This window comes from Eleutherodactylus coqui, chromosome 10 (assembly GCF_035609145.1).
Source record: "Eleutherodactylus coqui strain aEleCoq1 chromosome 10, aEleCoq1.hap1, whole genome shotgun sequence".
Classification (NCBI taxonomy): domain Eukaryota; kingdom Metazoa; phylum Chordata; class Amphibia; order Anura; family Eleutherodactylidae; genus Eleutherodactylus; species Eleutherodactylus coqui.
The window spans coordinates 102,626,854-102,646,091 of NC_089846.1; the positions used below are offsets into that span (position 1 = coordinate 102,626,854).

A 19,238-nucleotide genomic window follows, 5' to 3' on the forward strand; every position below is an offset into this window, starting at 1 on the left:
ACCCTATGCTTTTGCTGCAGGCTGCAACAGACTGACAAAGTTATGTCACACCTCTGTTAAACTTTCCCTGCCACCGGTGGTGGTGGTGCTGCAGCGGCTTCCTGCTGATCAGTCATGAGCCATAGAGTTGCGATCCATTGAGGATGCAAACCTGTAGCAATGAGGAAATGCTGCTCTGCTAAAACTACATAACAGTCTGTCCTCTTACTGCTGCATTTTATGATCCCTCTTCACTGCTGGAATGAGATTTGTCTCTCCATGTTGGGTCAAGCACCTCATCATCTTCCACCTCTTCTTCATCTCCCTTTATTGCGAGTTACAAATGAGGAACATCTTTAAAGTAAATCATTCAGTAATTTCTAAAACCTGCTCAATATTTTGGTCAAGTAAATTAGGCATTTTTATGAAGTTGATGCTGCAACCAGCATGTAAAACACCCGAAGCAGGCTGCAACAGCCTGTGGTTTGGGTGCCTGATTGGTTCAAGACCTGATGACGTCATCAGAGTGACAGATTGTCAAGACACTCCTAGTGCTGGTCTTCTCCTGCCTCTGCCATGTTTCCTCCTCCTACTCCCCCCCCTAAATGATAAATATGTCAATATGGAAATACGGAGCTCTCATGTTTCCACAGCAGCCCTAGGGATGACCAATTACTTTTAAAACTGCATGGTTTCCCATGACAACCAGCAAAACTGGTAATGCAGATTTCCTTTGTTATACAGATCTTAACTTTGGTTTATTAAAAAAAAGCCTAATAAAGAAATGTATTTACATAGTTGCTCAGTTTACATAGATTTTAAGAATATATCTAATAACTGCAATATGTTCATAAAAGGTAGTTATGCAACAGAAAAGTGCCGCCAAAGTAAAGTTGATCTTTAACCTTTTATATTGCAGCCCTCCTGCATAAAAATAAAATCCAACAGTACTAATTATATACCATCTTGGGAATCGTAAAAGGAGAAGGAAGAGAGTTCCAGTGCAACTAATATTTCGATCTTTAGCTGCTCTCCAGCCATGCACTTTATATATATAAGCCTGATTGCATACTATTATAATGAAATTAGCCATTTTTTATGCATTAAAACTAGAAACAACTGCAAGACAAGACTATAAAAACAAGGTGGCGTGTTTTCATTTGTCGTCTTACAGTATTGGGTAGAGATGAGCGAACGTGCTCGTTTAGAGCAATTACTCGATCGTGCATCACTTTTTTCGAGTAACTGCCTAATCGGGCGAAAAGATTTGGGGGGCGCCGGGGGGTTGGAGAGCTCCCCCTGTTCCCCCCTGCTACCCTCCGCTCCACCCTGGCGCTCCCTGAATCTTTTCACCCGAGTAGGCAGTTACTCGAAAAAAGCGATGCTCGATCGAGTAATTGTCCTAAACGAGCACGTTCGCTCATCTCTAGTATTGGGTATCAAGCAAACCAAGCCAACGTCTGCTTGGGCTTTTGATATTCTCTCCCAATACTTAAAGGGGTTATCCTATCAAAAACATTAACACTAATCCACAGGATAGGTGATAAATCTATGATTGCTGGGGTCTGACCGCTTTGACCCCTAGGGATCATAAGAATGGTGTACCTTGACTTGCCCTAGTGAACAGAGTGGCAGTGTGCATGCATGACCAGCACTCTGTGCACCGCCTATGGAGATAGTGCTATCTACGGGGTGTGTTGTTCTTGCGATCCCTGAAGCAGTGGGATCCGTAGTGATCAAACATTGATCACTTATTCTGTTTGCAGGACGTGCCACCGCCAGTCAATCATTTTTGTGCCCACATAAGCGAGGCGATGAACAGAAAACAAGCTTTCTTTCATTTGTCGTTCGATTGATGCATACCTTTACACTGGGCAAAGATCAGGAACAAGTATTCAGAAATGCAATCAGTCACCCGATCATCGGCCCATATCAAAGGTCGATATTTATGTATTATAAATGATTTCGGGAAATTAAATTGTGGACGAATCCAAAGGCGATCTTCACATACAGCATCAATACTGGATAATAAATGTGTGGTTTAGGGTCTACTCAGCCTTAAAAGGGTTAACAAACAAAAGGATCCTAAGGAACCTATCCAAAGAAGTTGCCAAAAGCTCATGGGCCCAGATGCAAAAGTTCAGTATGGTGGTCCTCTCGCAACTTGCCTCTGCATCCTTGGGTCTCTTAAGAAGCCCATCGATGCAACACTAGCAGGTGGAGGCATCACTAGAACCTTAAAACATTAGGCAGAGGCTAAATGTAGGGAGCCCCAATGCAAAATCTGTAACATGGGCCCCTAACCATCGATGTGCCATTTATAATACTGCTGCTTTCTTATATGATAGGGTGGCCTTTGGTTTCCCCTAAAGCTCCAAGGCGCAGTAGCAACTACTACCTCTGCATTATCTATATCTACGCCCCTGAACCTACCCAAAGGATAGGTGGTAAATGTTGGATCACTGGGGGTTCGGCCGTTGAACAGCGCACCCTCCCCCAGAAGAAATGATGGCCAATGCTCAGGTTTGACCACCACTCCATTGACTATCTATGAAGATAGCCAAGCAAATGTACTTGGATATCTTTTTAAGTCCCATAGAAGTAATGGAGCACTGGTTACTCTCGCATTCCAACTCTCTATTGACCCGGGAGACTCAGGGTATGTCAATTTCATGATCCCCAAGGGTCCTAGCTGTTGGACCTCCAACATACAAACACTTATTACCTATCCTATCCATGTTTTTTGGTGGGATAACCTCTTTAATGCATTATAAAACCAGAATACATTTCTCCATTGTCCTTGCCTGGAATACAGTAAAGGCCGAAGTAGAATTCATAGCGAGGAACGACGATTCTGTAGCTAAATCATTTAAGTTCTCATGATATACCTTAGATAACCATGTACCATGTGTATCAGACACTGTTGGTCATTTACATCATCAGTACATGAATAAATACATTGGATGCGGGACACAGTCTTGTTCTCCAGCGCATCCTGGGCCCTTCTGGTTTCAAAGCAGTTAAAATATTGAGCACCGCTTGCCGCAATCTGACTCACAGAGAACACCAGGTAACAAGAGTCGAGATGCAGTTGATTATAATTCTGCTGAACACTTTTCAGATCAGGTAGCTGGGAACTTATTTCCATGACTACAGTCAGCTAACAAAACCCAAGGCCTGGCTGCATCTGCAGTAGAAAAACATAGCCGAAAGCTGCCATCATGTCATTTGTAGGCAGATGCAGCTTACCTATATTGCCAATCGGGACATCACGGGGACCACCACATGTGGAAGAGCGTCTTCTTGGCTCTAACACTGGGACAAAGCTTATCATATTTAATTTAGTACTTCATTTTCTGAGAAATCGATATAAACTAAGTAAAGGCTATAGAGTGAATCTTGGTGCCGTGGGGCAGGAGAGAGAGCTGAAGTCTAGAATGGCTCGCTGAGCAACTTGACCCATTTTAGGAGTTTGAGGAATACCTAGTCGGGTGGGGTGCACCTAGATGTACAGCTAAGGGTTTGTGGGCCCGGATACAAGAATTCAGCATGGGGGCCCCCCCACAACTTTTCTCTGCATCATTGGGTCTCTTAGGAAGCGCATCGTTGCAACACTAGCAGGCAGGGACATTGCTAGAATATTAAAGGGTTAGGCAGAGGCTAAATGTAGGGGGCCCCAATGCAAAATCTGTAGCATGGCTCCCAACCATCCATGTGCCATTTATAATACAATGTTTTCTTACAGGGCCCGGTAGTGACGGCACCTCTGCACCCCCTATAGCCACGCCTCTGGGCGCACCATCAATGAGGACGGGTAAGAACATTGTCTCAGGCGCAACTTTATCCTGATTTCAACCAATGGACGGTTATACTATACATCTCTGTGCTTTGAAATCTCCAAGTTGAGTAGAGGACACAATTTATTCTTTGCATAAAAGTCAGCAAAAGGCTAAAGCCCCCCTGAGAGCAAATGTCAAGAACAGGGGCAGCATCTCCAAACCTCTAAATGTTATCCTCCAACCAGCTAACTTCACTTTTTTTTTTTTACTTTTCATACAGATGTAGCAGAGCAAAATTTGGTATTTACCTAATTTGTGTTATATTGTTTCTGCACAACCATAACGTATTTGGGCCAGCCGCTGTGTTATGTAACACCACAAGAAACATGTATCCTAATCTGTGCTAATTGACAAATACATCTCTACTACAGCAGATCTGACAAACTCAGCTTTGTATGCTGAAAGCGAACTTCAGTTAGATGGGTATGACAAGTCCGCTGGTTGGAGGAAGGCGGAGCGTGCTTGTCAACATATTACAATAATACCCAGAGACATTTTTCTCCATCTAAGTCCATCACACGTAATAAATGACCAGCAGACCGTTAAGCGCAGCAATACCCATCAGGTCACATTTACTGGACATGACTGATCGGATCGCTTTTCAATAAACATTAAGAAAACAAAACCAATGATGAGACTTACATCCAGGCTGTCTAAAAGTTCATTTGCCATTCAAGGTCAAGTACAATTGCACAAGTTGAACGAATCATTTAGTGCATCTCATAAGAGTTATAATATAACGCAACAGCCAAATGATCCACAACTTGACGTTATTTAACTTAGGGCTCGTTGACATCAGCGTTCAAGGAGCAAGAAAACGGCACTCCTTGCCTGATCGGTGATGAACAGACCCCCACTGACTATAATGGGGTTCGTTTAATGTCAGGCCCGCAGTCTAGCATTTTGCTGGAGTATACACGATGAAATAGCGCGGCTTGCTGCACTATTTTGTCCTATTTTCTAGCAGAAATTAGTGACGGAGGTTCCGAATGGAACGCCAACACTCATGTGAACGATCCCTGAATAGTGATGCAGACTGCGTTATTGTTCCAGTACAAAACTGAAGTAAAACAGAAGTGAATCAAACAGAATCAATTAGGTCTGTTGAAAACCCATTGAAATCAGAGGGGAAAAAGCTGATTCATTTATTTCGGTTTTACTTCCATTTCTTTGTTTCAAAAATGGAACAGAGAGACGGCAATCCAAAACGGAGATAAAAGCAAGTGTGAACGAGCTCCTGAACCAGCCTGCATAGTCATCGCAAGAGGACTACATTGTCTCAATGTGAAGAAGGAAAGTTCAATAAGTTCTAGAAACCTTTTTTAACATCTTATCACTGATATAAAGCAATGAAATAGAGAGTATTTTGTGTCAAAGTGAGTAGAGGTCCGACTACTGAATCCGATACCTCCATGAGCTTGTCAGAATATCTGGAAAGAAAGTTTAACTTGGACAAAGTAAACAGGGAACAAGTAAAACGGCGGAAATTGCAGAAGTATACAGCAAAATTTGTCGGATGTAGCAGAGCTCATCCCAGTATTGTGTTTACTGCAGTAAATCATAACCCAGAGGGTTAACATATTGTACAAAGAATGGAGCTCCAGAGAGATGTATGGCAAATGTATATCTATCTATCCCATATCCATCTATCTATCTATCTATCTATCTATCTATCTATCTATCTAATATCTATCTATCTCATATCTATCTATCTCATATCTATCTATCTATCTATCATCTATCTCTCTATCTATCTATCATCTATCTCTCTATCTATCTATCTATCTATCATCTATCTCTCTATCTATCTATCATCTATCATCCATCTATCATCTATCTATCATCTATCTATCATCTATCTATCTATCTATCTCCTATCTATCTATCATCTATCTATCTATCATCTATCTATCTACCATCTATATATCTATCTATTTATCTATCATCTATCTCTCTCTCATATCTATCTATTAATCTATCTATCTGATTCTACCTATCCTCTATCATCTATCTATTTATCTATCGTCTATCTTTCATCTATCATCTATCTATCTCTCTATCTATTTATCTATCATCTATCTCTCATATCTATCTATTAATCTATCTATCTGATTCTACCTATCCTCTATCATCTATCTATTTATCTATCATCTATCTATCCATCTCTCTCATATCTATCTATCTGATTCTATCTCTCTCATATCTATCTAATTCTATCTCTATCTGATTCTCTCTCTCTATCTCGTATCTATCTCTCTATTTCTAGCTCTCTGTTGCATACAGTACTATGGATAATTAAGACATAATTAGTAATCATCCTACATACAGTATAAATGACAGCATATATCTTCTCTGCAAGCACTATAGGCAGCTTTGTTTATGGCCTCTTTTTCATCAAAAATTAACCTGGGGAAATAATGCAAATGATTTCTGTATTTAAATAGATTGTGATACTTTAATTATCTCTCCCTTTTCCATAAATATTCATATATCATGATTTCTACTTTTCCAAAATGTAGATAATCACTTGTACCAAATGAAAGCTGCTATTTATGGCACACAAACTTTTGCTGCACTGTCAATGGCAACAAGGAGACAAATGAAAGAAGACATACAGTATCAGCTAGAGAAAGCAGTGTCCCTGAGTCCATATAGAGAAAGCAGTGTCCCTGAGTCCATATAGAGAAAGCAGTGTCCCTGAGTCCATATAGAGAAAGCAGTGTCCCTGAGTCCATATAGAGAAAGCAGTGTCCCTGAGTCCATATAGAGAAAGCAGTGTCCCTGAGTCCATAGAAGACTCCAGAGTAAAACCAATCCTTTCCACAAGACCACATATAGCATAAGCATTCATACCCAAAGTATAGAGCAGCTGATAAACCTGGCATTTCGGATTCGAGTCACAGACCAAGTGCGGCCCCGCTGTGTACCGAGCAAAGATAAAGGTCTGCAGCGCTTTTCTAAATAAAAACCCAATTCTAGATCCAATCACCTCTGGCTGATAAAACACATAGTCCCTTATCAAGGCAACCTAGGCTGATTCCTCTCTATTCAGGCCAGATGACTGCATACATGATTTCCACAGCTAAACTGGCCATTTAACTATTTGTGCAGTGGAGAAAAGTTGGGAGGACACAATAGGTTTATCTGCAGCTCAGTGTCACACATCACCCATTTGCAATACACAGACAATCTCAGCTCTGCTACACTGACACATTATACTGCTACATCAATATCTGCCATTAATAGACCTGTCATGTCTAACTTTTTTTTTCTCTTCTGCATTAACATTGCTTAAAAACCTGCCATCGGGACTGTCAATCCCTATCCTCATTTCCTCCAACCTTGATTTATAAAGGGGGTTATTCCTATTGGGATACTATTTCTACATGGGTTACATGCATTGATGGAAGAGAAACACTCCTGAACAGATTGTCTTGAAAGCAAATTGTGACAATCTAAGCCGAGATTTGTCACCCACTGCTAAAGGAAAATGTGCTTATCTAAGTCAAGATTAAAAGAGAAAGACGAGGATGCCAATGATTTCCATTCTGCTTCTACAGACTTCATTCCTATTTATATACATCTAGAAAAGACAGAACACTGAGGGATTATTACGCTGCTAGGAAGTCTTAACCCTCAACGTCGAAAGGGGGTAAGCATAAGCATGCATTGCTGGCCAATGCATAACAAGCCCACCCTCCCTTTAAACCCGGCGGTGGAAGGGTTTAATATGACACACATCAAAAAAAAAAAAAGAAGATTTAGGCAAAAATAATAAGCAACGTCATACATATCACAGTGAGTCCATGATGAAGCTCAATGGCATTGCGAGCTCGCTACGGTATTGTGCTCTTTCTCTTGCAAGGCTCCTGCCGACAGCTCACAGGGAGAAATCCGTTTAACGAGTGCCCAGAAAAAACATAAGAATCACGTTCACCAGCAGCAAGACCACGATCACTGCAAAAACCACCACAGTTTGGACATCCAAGGTCATAGTGCAGTGCAACACATTATAATGGTCGAGGTGGGGGGCTGGAAGGTTTTGAGGTGTCAACCTTTGCTCTGCGAAACTGTCCATACATCCAACATGTTAGAGTAGAAGGGGGACATAAGGCTTCTCTTTCCTCCTTCACCGTTATTTTGTATCAATCTTATTTTTTTTTTTTTTATGCCTTTTGCTAAAAGCACTTATGGAGTGAGAAGGGGGGAAACGTCGGCTGGGACTTGAAGATGCAGAAATCTTTTGCAGAAGGAAAAAAAAAAAAAGGAAGAGAGTAGAGCTGCTTGTGTCTCAGTGTCTCTCCTGGGTTTTAATTGGATTCCGTGCAGATAGGGCTGTGCATGAGATGAGCCCTCCACAGATTTGGAAGCTGCTTCTGGTTGCTGCTGCTGCGGCTCTGCGAGAGAGGCAGTGGCAGTGTCATGCAAGGCGGGCTGGACGCATGCTAAGCAGGAGGCATAGGGATTTAGCTGTCAATCAAGAGAGCTGGGACCAAGGATGGCGATTAATCCTTTTTTTTTTTTTTCCAAGGCAATAGTGGGTATGATAAGATGGATGAAGCTGCTGCAATGCATATAGAAGCATCTCTTTGTATCAGCAAGGGAGGAGTGCTTGAGAAGAATGTGCGAGGGGGCAAGGGGGTGGAAAGTAGAGAACTGAAGAGGCTGTTTAATACACAGGAACCAGAATAGGAATGGGCAGGGAGAAGATAATGAAATGTACGGGTCCAAGTCCCTGTCATTTCACTGGAATCAAAAATGGAGGAGCAGTATGCTGGTATTAAAGAGCATCCTTCGGCCGAATGCTTTTTTTCTAGGTGTTTAAGCCGATCATCTTAGAGTAGAAGATATCATAAAGATAGGTCTTCTTGGTTATTTTCATGGATTTAACTGTGAGTCTGCAGAGATGCATCTGTTTCTTTAGCCAAACTGCCACTTATGAATATTCATTACAGGCTTTGCTCCTGCCCAGCCCTCTTATAATACATAATTTAGCACCTTCTTTCTGCTAAGGAACAGTGAATGCTGAAGCTCCACCCTTCAGACTCATTATAAGGTAGGCAGACCTTCTAGACTCATTGGCGCCTGCATCATATGATCAGCTTCATGATGCAGGCACAGATGAGTCTAGGAGGTTTGGCCTGCATCACATGATCCGCTTCATGTGATCATGTGATGCAGGCGCAAATGAGTCTAGGAGGTTTGCGCGTGCATCACATGATCTGCTTCATGTGATCATGTGATGCAGGCGCAAATGAGTCTAGGAGGTTTGCGCGTGCATCACATGATCTGCTTCATGTAATCATGTGATGCAGACACAAATGAGTCTAGGAGGTTTGCGCCCGCATCACATGATCAGCTTCATGTAATCATGTGATGCAGATACAAATGAGTCTAGTAGGTTTGTGCCTGCATCACATGATCTGCTTCATGTGATCATGTGATGCAGACACAAATGAGTCTAGTAGGTTTGTGCCCGTATCAGCTCACTATCCACAGACCCTTCTAATAAAAAAAGGATTGTCCACATCGCTCAGACCCCACTAAAGTAGGTAATCACAGCACGTCTTTCATTTCTTATACTGTTGAGGTGGACTCAAAGTTACCCTTTAATAGAAGGGGTGACGTGTGCTGTGGATCAGCCCCAAACTTCGTGTTAAACTTTGCACCAATGCTAAAACATACCCTAGCATAGCTTTCATAAGAATGTTCTGGGATCAGGTCCACTTTGTAGTCAACTCTTACTTGAAGGGGCACCTTTTTCTGAGGATGGGCTCCATCACATGCCATAATCTTACAAAAGACTTAATAAATACAATTGCACCAAAAGAATGGCCTTAAATGATAGTCTAGGAGTTAGTATAGACTTTGCCAATATGGATTTGTAACACCTCTACCCAACAGGTATTACATCAGATGGAACTCACACGAGTTTCTGACGCGTTTCTAAAGGATCACAGAGCTTAATTTCTACCCCTTATGCGGTTCTTCGCAGAATATTTGGTGGTGATAATTTTTCTAACTAGTTCAACTTTGACATTGTGTACTGCTCTCTGATTGGCCAGTTCTAATCACATGAGCAGTTCTGACCAATCACAGAGTAGGCCTGGTGCATTAGTAGTCTAACACTACCAATGCACTATGAGGATTAGGTAATCTAAAGGTTTTGTGGGCCACCTTGGATAGTGGAAAAATGGGACCCAGGACTGGTAGATTGGAGGATGGGAGAGAAGAACAACTGTAGGTAATGTACCCAAAACCTCTCCAGTCCTGGGACAGAATTTTTTCTCGAAACAGGAGGGTCACTTTAAGATGGAACAAGCTTTAGGCAAATCATTCAGAGGCTCTAAAAAAGTTGCAGAGGACCTGATGGTCATTTTCACAACATTGGACACTCCTTGCTCCTTGCAAAGAAGAACTCCACCCCAACAGGGAGCATCTTAGTTGCCTATTGACTGCTCTAGCTAAGGGCCTTTCAGCATCCAGTGTAAATAAAAATATTGATCCTGACAGCATTTTCCGATCGTGCCAGTGATAGCAATAAATGTGATGGCTGCACAATCAATGAAGATGAATAGATACCATTTATAGTTTACATTTTGTTTACTGCCGGTCTTCTATATTTACGGTTATTGTTGGGGTCACTTAGAAGTGAGCGAATCATACTGTAATGATAATAAAATGGGGGAAAGTGTATAACCAACTCACCTACAAGCACTCCTATCCACACTTTGACAGTTTCATCAGTGCAAAGGACTTGATAAGAGCTGTTCTAGCCTAAGTAATAAATGGAAAGATGAAACAATACCTCTATAGCGCCACCTATTGGAAGGCAGCATTCCTGCAAGTCAATGTTAGACTTTTTATGTACAAATGACTGGGAATTGTGAGCCAAATCCAGAATCTGATGAGGGGCAATCACCCTGAAATAACTGTCTGTACATGGTTATATTTTCCTTCTGGAGAAGAATTTGGCTCACAATTCCTAGTCATTGTTACAAGACTTGTTTAAAAGTCTGACATTGACTTGCAGGAATACCTACTTCCAATAGATGGTGCCGTAAAGGCATTGTTCCATCTTCTGTATTTGCATATTTCCCAGAGGAGCTTGGATGGCCTTATAAGCTTCCTCACACCTTCTAGGTGCTCTCCCTAAAGAGAAACGATCCCCTTCCTGACCCAAGCCTAAGTAGTAAGCATATAGCACAGTGCTATGTAATGAGAATTTGCCAGGACTTTAGGAGCAGGATCACTTTAAATGGCTCCAAGTTATTCCCAAACCATATGCAAATACAGTACAACTTGCAAGATTCACTTTTTGCAACAGTTATGCGTTCGTAGGCACCAACCGTACTCCCAATTAGGTAATGTACATTTGAGAAACCTGTATGTGGTCTAATCAGAAAACTTGGCATCTACTGAAATATCTACTGAAATACCCTAATTATATTCAGCATTATGCTATGGGAAACACTGCATGAGAAATACTTTGGAAAAGAGGCTGTTGCGACAAGAATATGTATTGCTACAGCAGACAAAATTTCTAATCAGGTTGCCTTTGTAGGCCAAGTAATGAGAAGGGGCATGTTCTACAGAAGTGCTACATAGGCAAGATTTATACAAGCATCTCAAGCCCAAGAGCAGAAAGCAGGTCAGGCGATGCAACAGCACGTTATTTATCTATTGAGATGAAACAGAATGCTGTAGTTCTATGACATGGGGCATCACTTAGGGATTACTTCAGTGTGCAGTACTGCAGTGATTATAAAAAAAAAAAAAAAGAATAATGTTAAAATCATTTTACCATCCGGGGTTAGTGGCAGAGACAAGGGAAAAATGCACAGTACAGTATCTGGAACACCACTTCTTATATTGTGGGTCTTGTTGCCAACAGCTGATCACAGGGGTCTTTGTTGAGAGCCCTATGATCAGCTGTTATTAGCTAGGATGCCACGTTTTTCTTGCAGTGATGCAGTAGGGTTTGGGAATACTAATCATGATTTAGGGACTATGGAAATCAATTGGCAGTCATTGTTGTTAGTAGATGCCTGCAAAACCTTCAGTGTGCAAAGTTTAGTTAGATACGTGTCAAGGGGCTAAGAGAAGTAAGGGGCCCCAAGATAAACTTTTGCACTCGGGCCCATGAGCCTTTCGCTACGCTCCTGGATATGACTATAGACTTTAGCCTATTGAAGGGAGTCCTAGATAGAGAGCTCCCATTAGTTCTACCATGATAGCAGGAAAGGTTGATATGAAGAAGACAACTATGAAAAAAAGACAAGTAGTATTGTATTGCGACAGTAATATAATAATACATATAGATATATCAAGAAAGTGAGTACCATACCGAAAAATAATCTTATATTGATTTCTATAGTGAAATATTGCCACTGAAATATAGGGTTCACAAACCAAAAGAAGAGAGAAAGAAGAAGAAGGTGAGAGCAAAGAAAAAAGTGGGTGGCGGTGCCTAATTTTTAGACTGTACAGGTCTGGTTAAAACAATTAAACAAACCGTACTTACCTGTCCTCGGCCCCAGTGATCCAGAGCTGCAGCCCCACAATTCTCCTAGTGTGTGTTGATGGCGGAAGTCAGGTGACTGCTGCCTGTCAATCAAAGGCCCTAGAGTCACTGTTCTGCATTCCAACCATCATTGAGCCCAGGATGTGAACACTGATGCCATAAGAACGGACAGCGATGCTGTGGCCTATGGCTTGTAGCAGTCACCTGACTTCTGCTGTGAACACACATTAGGAGAATTGTGGGCAAGCAGCTCCTCCATTTTTTGCACCCAGGCAAATAGAAATGGATGGCAGTGGGGTGGGGGCAGCAAGACTTTCAGTGCTTGGGGATAACCAGATGAACTACTTTAATAAAAAAAATCTGAGAAGATCTGGGATTTAGGAAGAAATGAAGATGGGATATACAAAGCGAAGGACCATCGCTGAAGCCCCGATTGGTTCTGAAGCACATACTATACATTATTATACAGGGCATTAATTGCCTCCCATCGGCATCCCCACCTGAGGTGAGACAAGGTGCCTTAAAGAAAAGTGACTAACGAACTGTTGATGTGAGTGGGAAATGACATATGACTAAACAGACAAGCCTACATGATGCATTTTCGGTGATGTTTATTCAACGGATCAAAAAGAGCAAAAAAAAAAAGTTTTTCAAACTTTCAGCTTTTACAAAACTTTTGTGAATTGTAAAAAAAAAACCTCCTCAAGCACCAGAAAAACATATTTAGGAATAAAGATATCAGAAATGACAATGATACATCTTCTGACATTCTTTATATATGGCGAAGAAAGTAAAAAACCGGAGACTGACAAATTTGTTATGTTACATAAGAACATATAGTAATTGGTATAATTGAGGCATGTCTCCTGGTAACAATAGTAACTGGCTTGCAGAGATGAGCACGGGATGAATCACGTACTGTACAAGATTAGTCAGAATTTCAATTCAGTCTATCTCAAGAAGTAAGGAACGTGAAAGCAGGACTTAAGAAAAACTTCACTTATATAGTTCAAGTTTGGGCCATAGGGTCAGAACAAACAATTAAAGCAGGCATCATCCGCTGGACAGACTAAGGGCTAATGCCCACGGATGGATTATCGCTGCTGGATTTGCGGTCAGACACCCGCCGCGAATTCCACAGCGATGACCATCCATAGACATGCTGTGGTAAATAATTCTCCCCTGCCCACGAGTGGAAATCAACTGTGATTTTCCGCTCGCGTGGGAGAATCGCAGCATGTTCTGTACTTTGCGGAAAATCGTGCGGACGGCTTCCATTACAGTCAATGGAAGCCTGCAGTCCTGCAATACTTCCACTGTGGGCACGAGAATCCGCATGACTGCCCAGCGCCGGCACGTCATGCTCTGCACCACGCATGCGCCACGGCTCACCGAGCGAGACACTCGCGGCGGATTCCGGAGAGGTGAGTATAGGGTCTCCGGGGGGTGTCGGGTCTGATTCCGCTGCGATATTTCACAGGCGGAATCTGACCTAGTCGTGGGCAGGAGGCCTAAGGCACTTTTCTCACTTTCTCTCTATACCCAAGCTTTCAGTCAGGAAGACATATGACGGAAACCTTGGACATATACACTACCGTTCAAAAGTTTGGGGTCACCCAAACAATTTTGTTTTTTCCATGAAAAGTCACACTTATTCACCACCATGCGTTGTGAAATGAATAGAAAATAGAGTCAAGACATTGACAAGGTTAGAAATAATGATTTGTATTTGAAATAACATTGTTTTTACATCAAACTTTGCTTTCGTCAAAGAATCCTCCTTTTGCAGCAATTACAGCATTGCACACCTTTGACATTCTAGCTGTTAATTTGTTGAGGTAAGCTTGTGAAATTGCACCCCACGCTTCTAGAAGCATCTCCCACAAGTTGGATTGGTTGGATGGGCACTTCTGGCGTACCATACGGTCAAGCTGCTCCCACAACAGCTCAATGGGGTTCAGATCTGGTGACTGCGCTGGCCACTCCATTACCGATAGAATACCAGCTGCCTGCTTCTGCTGTAAATAGTTCTTGCACAATTTGGAGGTGTGTTTAGGGTCATTGTCCTGTTGTAGGATGAAATTGGTTCCAATCAAGCGCTGTCCACTGGGTATAGCATGGCGTTGCAAAATGGAGTGATAGCCTTCCTTATTCAGAATCCCTTTTACCCTGTACAAATCTCCCACCTTACCAGCACCAAAGCAACCCCAGACCATCACATTACCTCCACCATGCTTAACAGATGGCGTCAGGCATTCTTCCAGCATCTTTTCATTTGTTCTGCGTCTCACAAACGTTCTTCTTTGTGATCCAAACACCTCAAACTTGGATTCATCCGTCCACAACACTTTTTTCCAGTCTTCCTCTGTCCAATGTCTGTGTTCTTTTGCCCATCTTAATCTTTTTCTTTTATTGGCCAGTCTCAGATATGGCTTTTTCTTTGCCACTCTGCCCTGAAGCCCAAAATCCCGCAGCCGCCTCTTCACTGTAGATGTTGACACTGGTGTTTTGCGGGTACTATTTAATGAAGATGCCAGTTGGGTACCTGTGAGGCGTCTGTTTCTCAAACTAGAGACTCTAATGTGCTTATCTTCTTGCTTAGTTGTGCAACGCGGCCTCCCACTTCTTTTTCTACTCTGGTTAGAGCCTGTTTGTGCTGTCCTCTGAAGGGAGTAGTACACACCGTTGTAGGAAATCTTCAATTTCTTAGCAATTTCTCGCATGGAATAGCCTTCATTTCTAAGAACAAGAATAGACTGTCGAGTTTCAGATGAAAGTTCTCTTTTTCTGGCCATTTTGAGCGTTTAATTGACCCCACAAATGTGATGCTCCAGAAACTCAATCTGCTCACAGGAAGGTCAGTTTTGTAGCTTCTGTTACGAGCTAGACTGTTTTCAGATGTGTGAACATGATTGCACAAGGGTTTTCTAATCATCAATTAGCCTTCTGAGCCAATGAGCAAACACATTGTACCATTAGAACACTGGAGTGATAGTTGCTGGAAATGGGCCTCTATTCACCTTTGTAGATTTTGCACAAAAAAACAGGCATTTGCAGCTAGAATAGTCATTTACCACATTAGCAATGTATAGAGTGCATTTGTTTAAAGTTAGGACTAGTTTAAAGTTATCTTCATTGAAAAGTACAGTGCTTTTCCTTCAAAAATAAGGACATTTCAATGTGACCCCAAACTTTTGAACGGTAGTGTACATTTAATGGATGCCTTCTAGTGGCATCTGTTTCCCATAAGCTGCCATTGTTAAAACCATTCACTGCACTGTATATGCTCTTGGTGTATGTTTTTGCATAGAATAGCTTAGACCAGGTGTGTCAAACTAATTTTCATCGAGGGCCACATCAGCATTATATTTACCTTCAAAGGGCTGTCCATAGGGGCTCAGTCACATGAAACGCCATTGACTTGCATTGGGGTACTTAGACATGCATTTTTCATATGTGCATGAAAAAAATGACAGCATGCCCTATTTTGGACCAAAATGGCCCATTGGGGCTGCTACATCCGGGCGTATTTACACACGTAATGTCTGCGCACACAACATAAAGAGAAAAGAACCCATTAATGTCAATGGATTCAATCTCAGTTCCTCTTTTGGCATGTGCATTTTGGCACGTGCCAAAAAATAGGACTTGTCTTATTTTGTGCACATTTGCACGCCAAAGGTCCCCGTAGCAGTATATGGGAAGTGTGCAAAAACACGTGAAAAATCCAGCCATCACGTGCACAAAAAAATACACGAGGGCTACAGCAGACCGGCTCACGTGCAAATACACTCACCGCTATGAAGCGTATTAGAGCATGAACCAGGTAAAGCAATAAGAAGCAGGAAGATAGAATCACTATGTGCGAGAAAGACAGGGCAAGGCCTATCTTTTCTCACGCGTAGTATTAACTCATGAGACTCCTTCGTCATGTTTTGAGGCAGTGGTTTTCGCAGTCAATACGCAGCACCTGGGTAGGGCTGTCAGACCTGTGCCACCACCATTGAGTTGCAGAACATAGCAGTGTGGAGGTACGCGCTAGAGCTCAGAATTCAAGATGGCACCCACTCCCTGTACTGGTGCCACCCCCTCTGCCAAAAGCTGACTGCGTGGAAAGCCGGTACATTAGTATCTCTAGACATCATGGGCCACATAAAATCAGGCGGAGGGCCTGGAGTTTGACTCATGTGGCTTAGACCATTGCACTACTCCATGCAGCTAAAAACGGAAGCCCTGATGGAAACCACCCAAACGGAGCCGAATTTGGCCTCTGTTGAATGAATGTATCTTTCCCAGCACTTGAGATACACATACTCTAAAGACACAGTGTGAAAGAAGCCTAAGATGCTAAATTAAGTGTGGAGGATTCTGTCTTGATATCGTATACTGGTAGACCTGAAGTTTAAAGGGGTTTTCAGGGAGAATACTACTGATGACCAATTCTTAGAATAGGTCATCAGTAGTTGATCGGCTGTGGTCCATCGCTCGGGACCTCAGCGAACAACTACTGATGACCTATCCTGAGGATAGGTCATCAATAGAATTTTCCATGGAAAACCCCTGTAAACTTCCGGTCTAGCAGTCATAGTTTGCACCCTAAGCTAAGGATTACATATTTTTGAGAAAACACTGGCAGTGCACAGTGAGACATTTTTCAACTTTTTCCAAAATTAGCTAGACACATTTGGAAACAGTTAGGAGCCGCTAAGATTTCTTGTGTCATAATATGGTCTTTCTACTACTGAACAGGTTAAAGGGCTTCTGGCTATGTTTGAAGGTTCTGAGCTCCACTATTCCCTAAAGAATCACAGTTGGGGAGTATAATCCTGAGAAATCCATTTTAGTATTGATAATCAGATGGACATCACACCAGTAGTGATTGCGTCGCAGGTGGTGGTATAGTGACGCAGGATTCGGGATAAGATGCAGCAGACGGAGTAACCAAAATACTCAATATTTATTAGGAAACCAAAATAAAAAATAAACAATGGAGTAATAAGTAATTGAACTTATACCTTAGTATGTCTATGCGCTATCTATGGCTAGCTAAACATGAGAATAATAATACCTTTGGAGCAATCCGTAATAACTGCAGTAACCTTGTGAACACTATGAAGAACACTCGACTATTAACGATACCATCTCAAAGAAATACAGAACAAGGAATATAGTGCACAGTTTCCCTTTGGTGATTACCATCCAAAAATGGTCTTTCAGAAAAGCCGGTTTCGATATGTACTAGCAATGTCCTTTTAAATGCCTTAGTCCGTGGGTTCAAGAACTAGAAACTTACCAAATTCTCAAGGTTTTTTTTTAGTATGAGCCCTGGCTCCGTACTACAGCCGGCCTGCTAACTACCGATTTTCAACCCTTAGTCTGGTCAGTGTAAATGCATTCGTTTTAACGAGGCCAGCCTCACTTACAATTTGTTGTGTGGAAGTTGTAGTTACTACTGACCCAGGCTTGTCCAGAGTCAGTATTGCGGGGCTCTATCACTGCTTTCCTTGTTGGAACTGATTTATCCTTCATTCATCCTGCACTAGTACAATTTTTCTTTCTCCTTCTCTTTCTTTCTCGTCCAACAACGCGGCAGCACCTTCCCAGGCCTATCATACCGTCTAGCGCTCCGTCAGCTCAGCTCTCTCTGAGCCGTTTTTCCTCAGCTTTGCACCGCTTTCAGTCCATGCATTCTCTCTCACCTGTGATGCAGAACACAGACTTATATAGTGCTGGCTGGGCACCAAGAACCTTCCCAAATATTCAGGGTTTGGGAGGGGCTCCTCTCCTGACAAGCGCTGTTAATTTCTGGCACCTACATGTACCTAAATCTTCTGCCGTGCACCTGAATCTGGTGCACGGCTCTCCCTTACTCTTCTTTGCTTTACCTGCGTAAGTGAAAGTGGGCAGAGCCTACTGTGCTTGAAGTTGCCACTTGCCAGAGCTGCTACAGTAAGAGGAGTTCTCAAAACTCTTCCAATAGTTAACTGGTTGCACTTGTATCATGTGGTTATCTCTCCACATCTAGTGCATGTATTTTTGATTACTACCTCATTGGTTTTTTTTTACCTTCCTCTGGATCAACACTGTGGGTAATAGGCTGAACTGGGTGGACATATGTCTTTTTTCGGCCTTACATACTATGTTACAGTCATGATGTTATATAGATTATGTGGAATCATTTAGTTTGAATGATAATCTCTAGCACTGGCTGTCGAAATTCCCCAAGTAGCACCCAGCACCCTTGGGTCGTATTTTAAAGTTCATGGAGAATGCACCAAGAGAAGCTTTTCTCAAAGGGGGTGGGAATCCAATACAACATTGCTTTATAAAAAGTAGAACTGTGGGCTTGTGGGAACTGGACACACCTATAGAGATAGGTAAATGAGAGTGCGGATTCTCACTGAAGTGCCCAGAAAAAGCTTGAAGAGCTCCGTCTTGATAGAGTTGTGTCAGATATTTACCGTACCTCAGTGATGAAGTCCAGTGACCTGGTCAGTTCTGGTAGTTTGGCATTGCTGCATAGAGGGAGTGCTATGCCAAATTGGTAAAGGTAAAGTTCCCTGACTGACTCCTAGGGTGACATCACATCGTGACATTTTCTTGGCAGACTGTTTTTGCTGGGTGGTTTGCCATTGCCTTCGCTAGTCATCTTTAACCTCCCAGCAAGCTGAGTACTCATTTTACTGACGCCGGAAGGATGGAAATCTGAGCCGGCTACCTGAATCAACCTTCAGGTCGTGAGCAAGAGCTTAGGACTGAATTTCTGTTTCCTTAATACTCTGCGCCACACGAGGCTCATGCAGATCTCTTGACCATACAGTAATGGATATTTTTCCATCACCAATGGATATTACTTGACTATTTGCATCAAATCTTAAGTCTTTGGCGCAGAATCC

At 42.3% G+C, this 19,238-nt stretch overlaps 2 protein-coding genes across 2 annotated transcripts in view; both read right to left on the reverse strand.

Moving 5' to 3' along the window:
* The window catches only part of LOC136580797 (uncharacterized), a 390,741-nt gene that overhangs the window by 183,810 nt on the left and 187,693 nt on the right, over positions 1 to 19,238 (reverse strand). The gene's annotated exons all lie outside the window — the stretch shown is intronic.
* LOC136579804 (uncharacterized) lies at positions 7,672 to 7,936 on the reverse strand. The gene has a single exon (XM_066579860.1). The coding sequence runs from the start codon at positions 7,894 to 7,896 to the stop codon at positions 7,717 to 7,719; it is 180 nt and encodes a 59-aa protein (XP_066435957.1). The 5' UTR covers positions 7,897 to 7,936; the 3' UTR covers positions 7,672 to 7,716.

Coding starts and splice junctions, on each gene's coding strand:
- LOC136579804 (XM_066579860.1), bottom strand. CDS start 7,896: ATGGACAGTTTCGCAGAGCAAAGGTTGACACCTCAAAACCTTCCAGCC.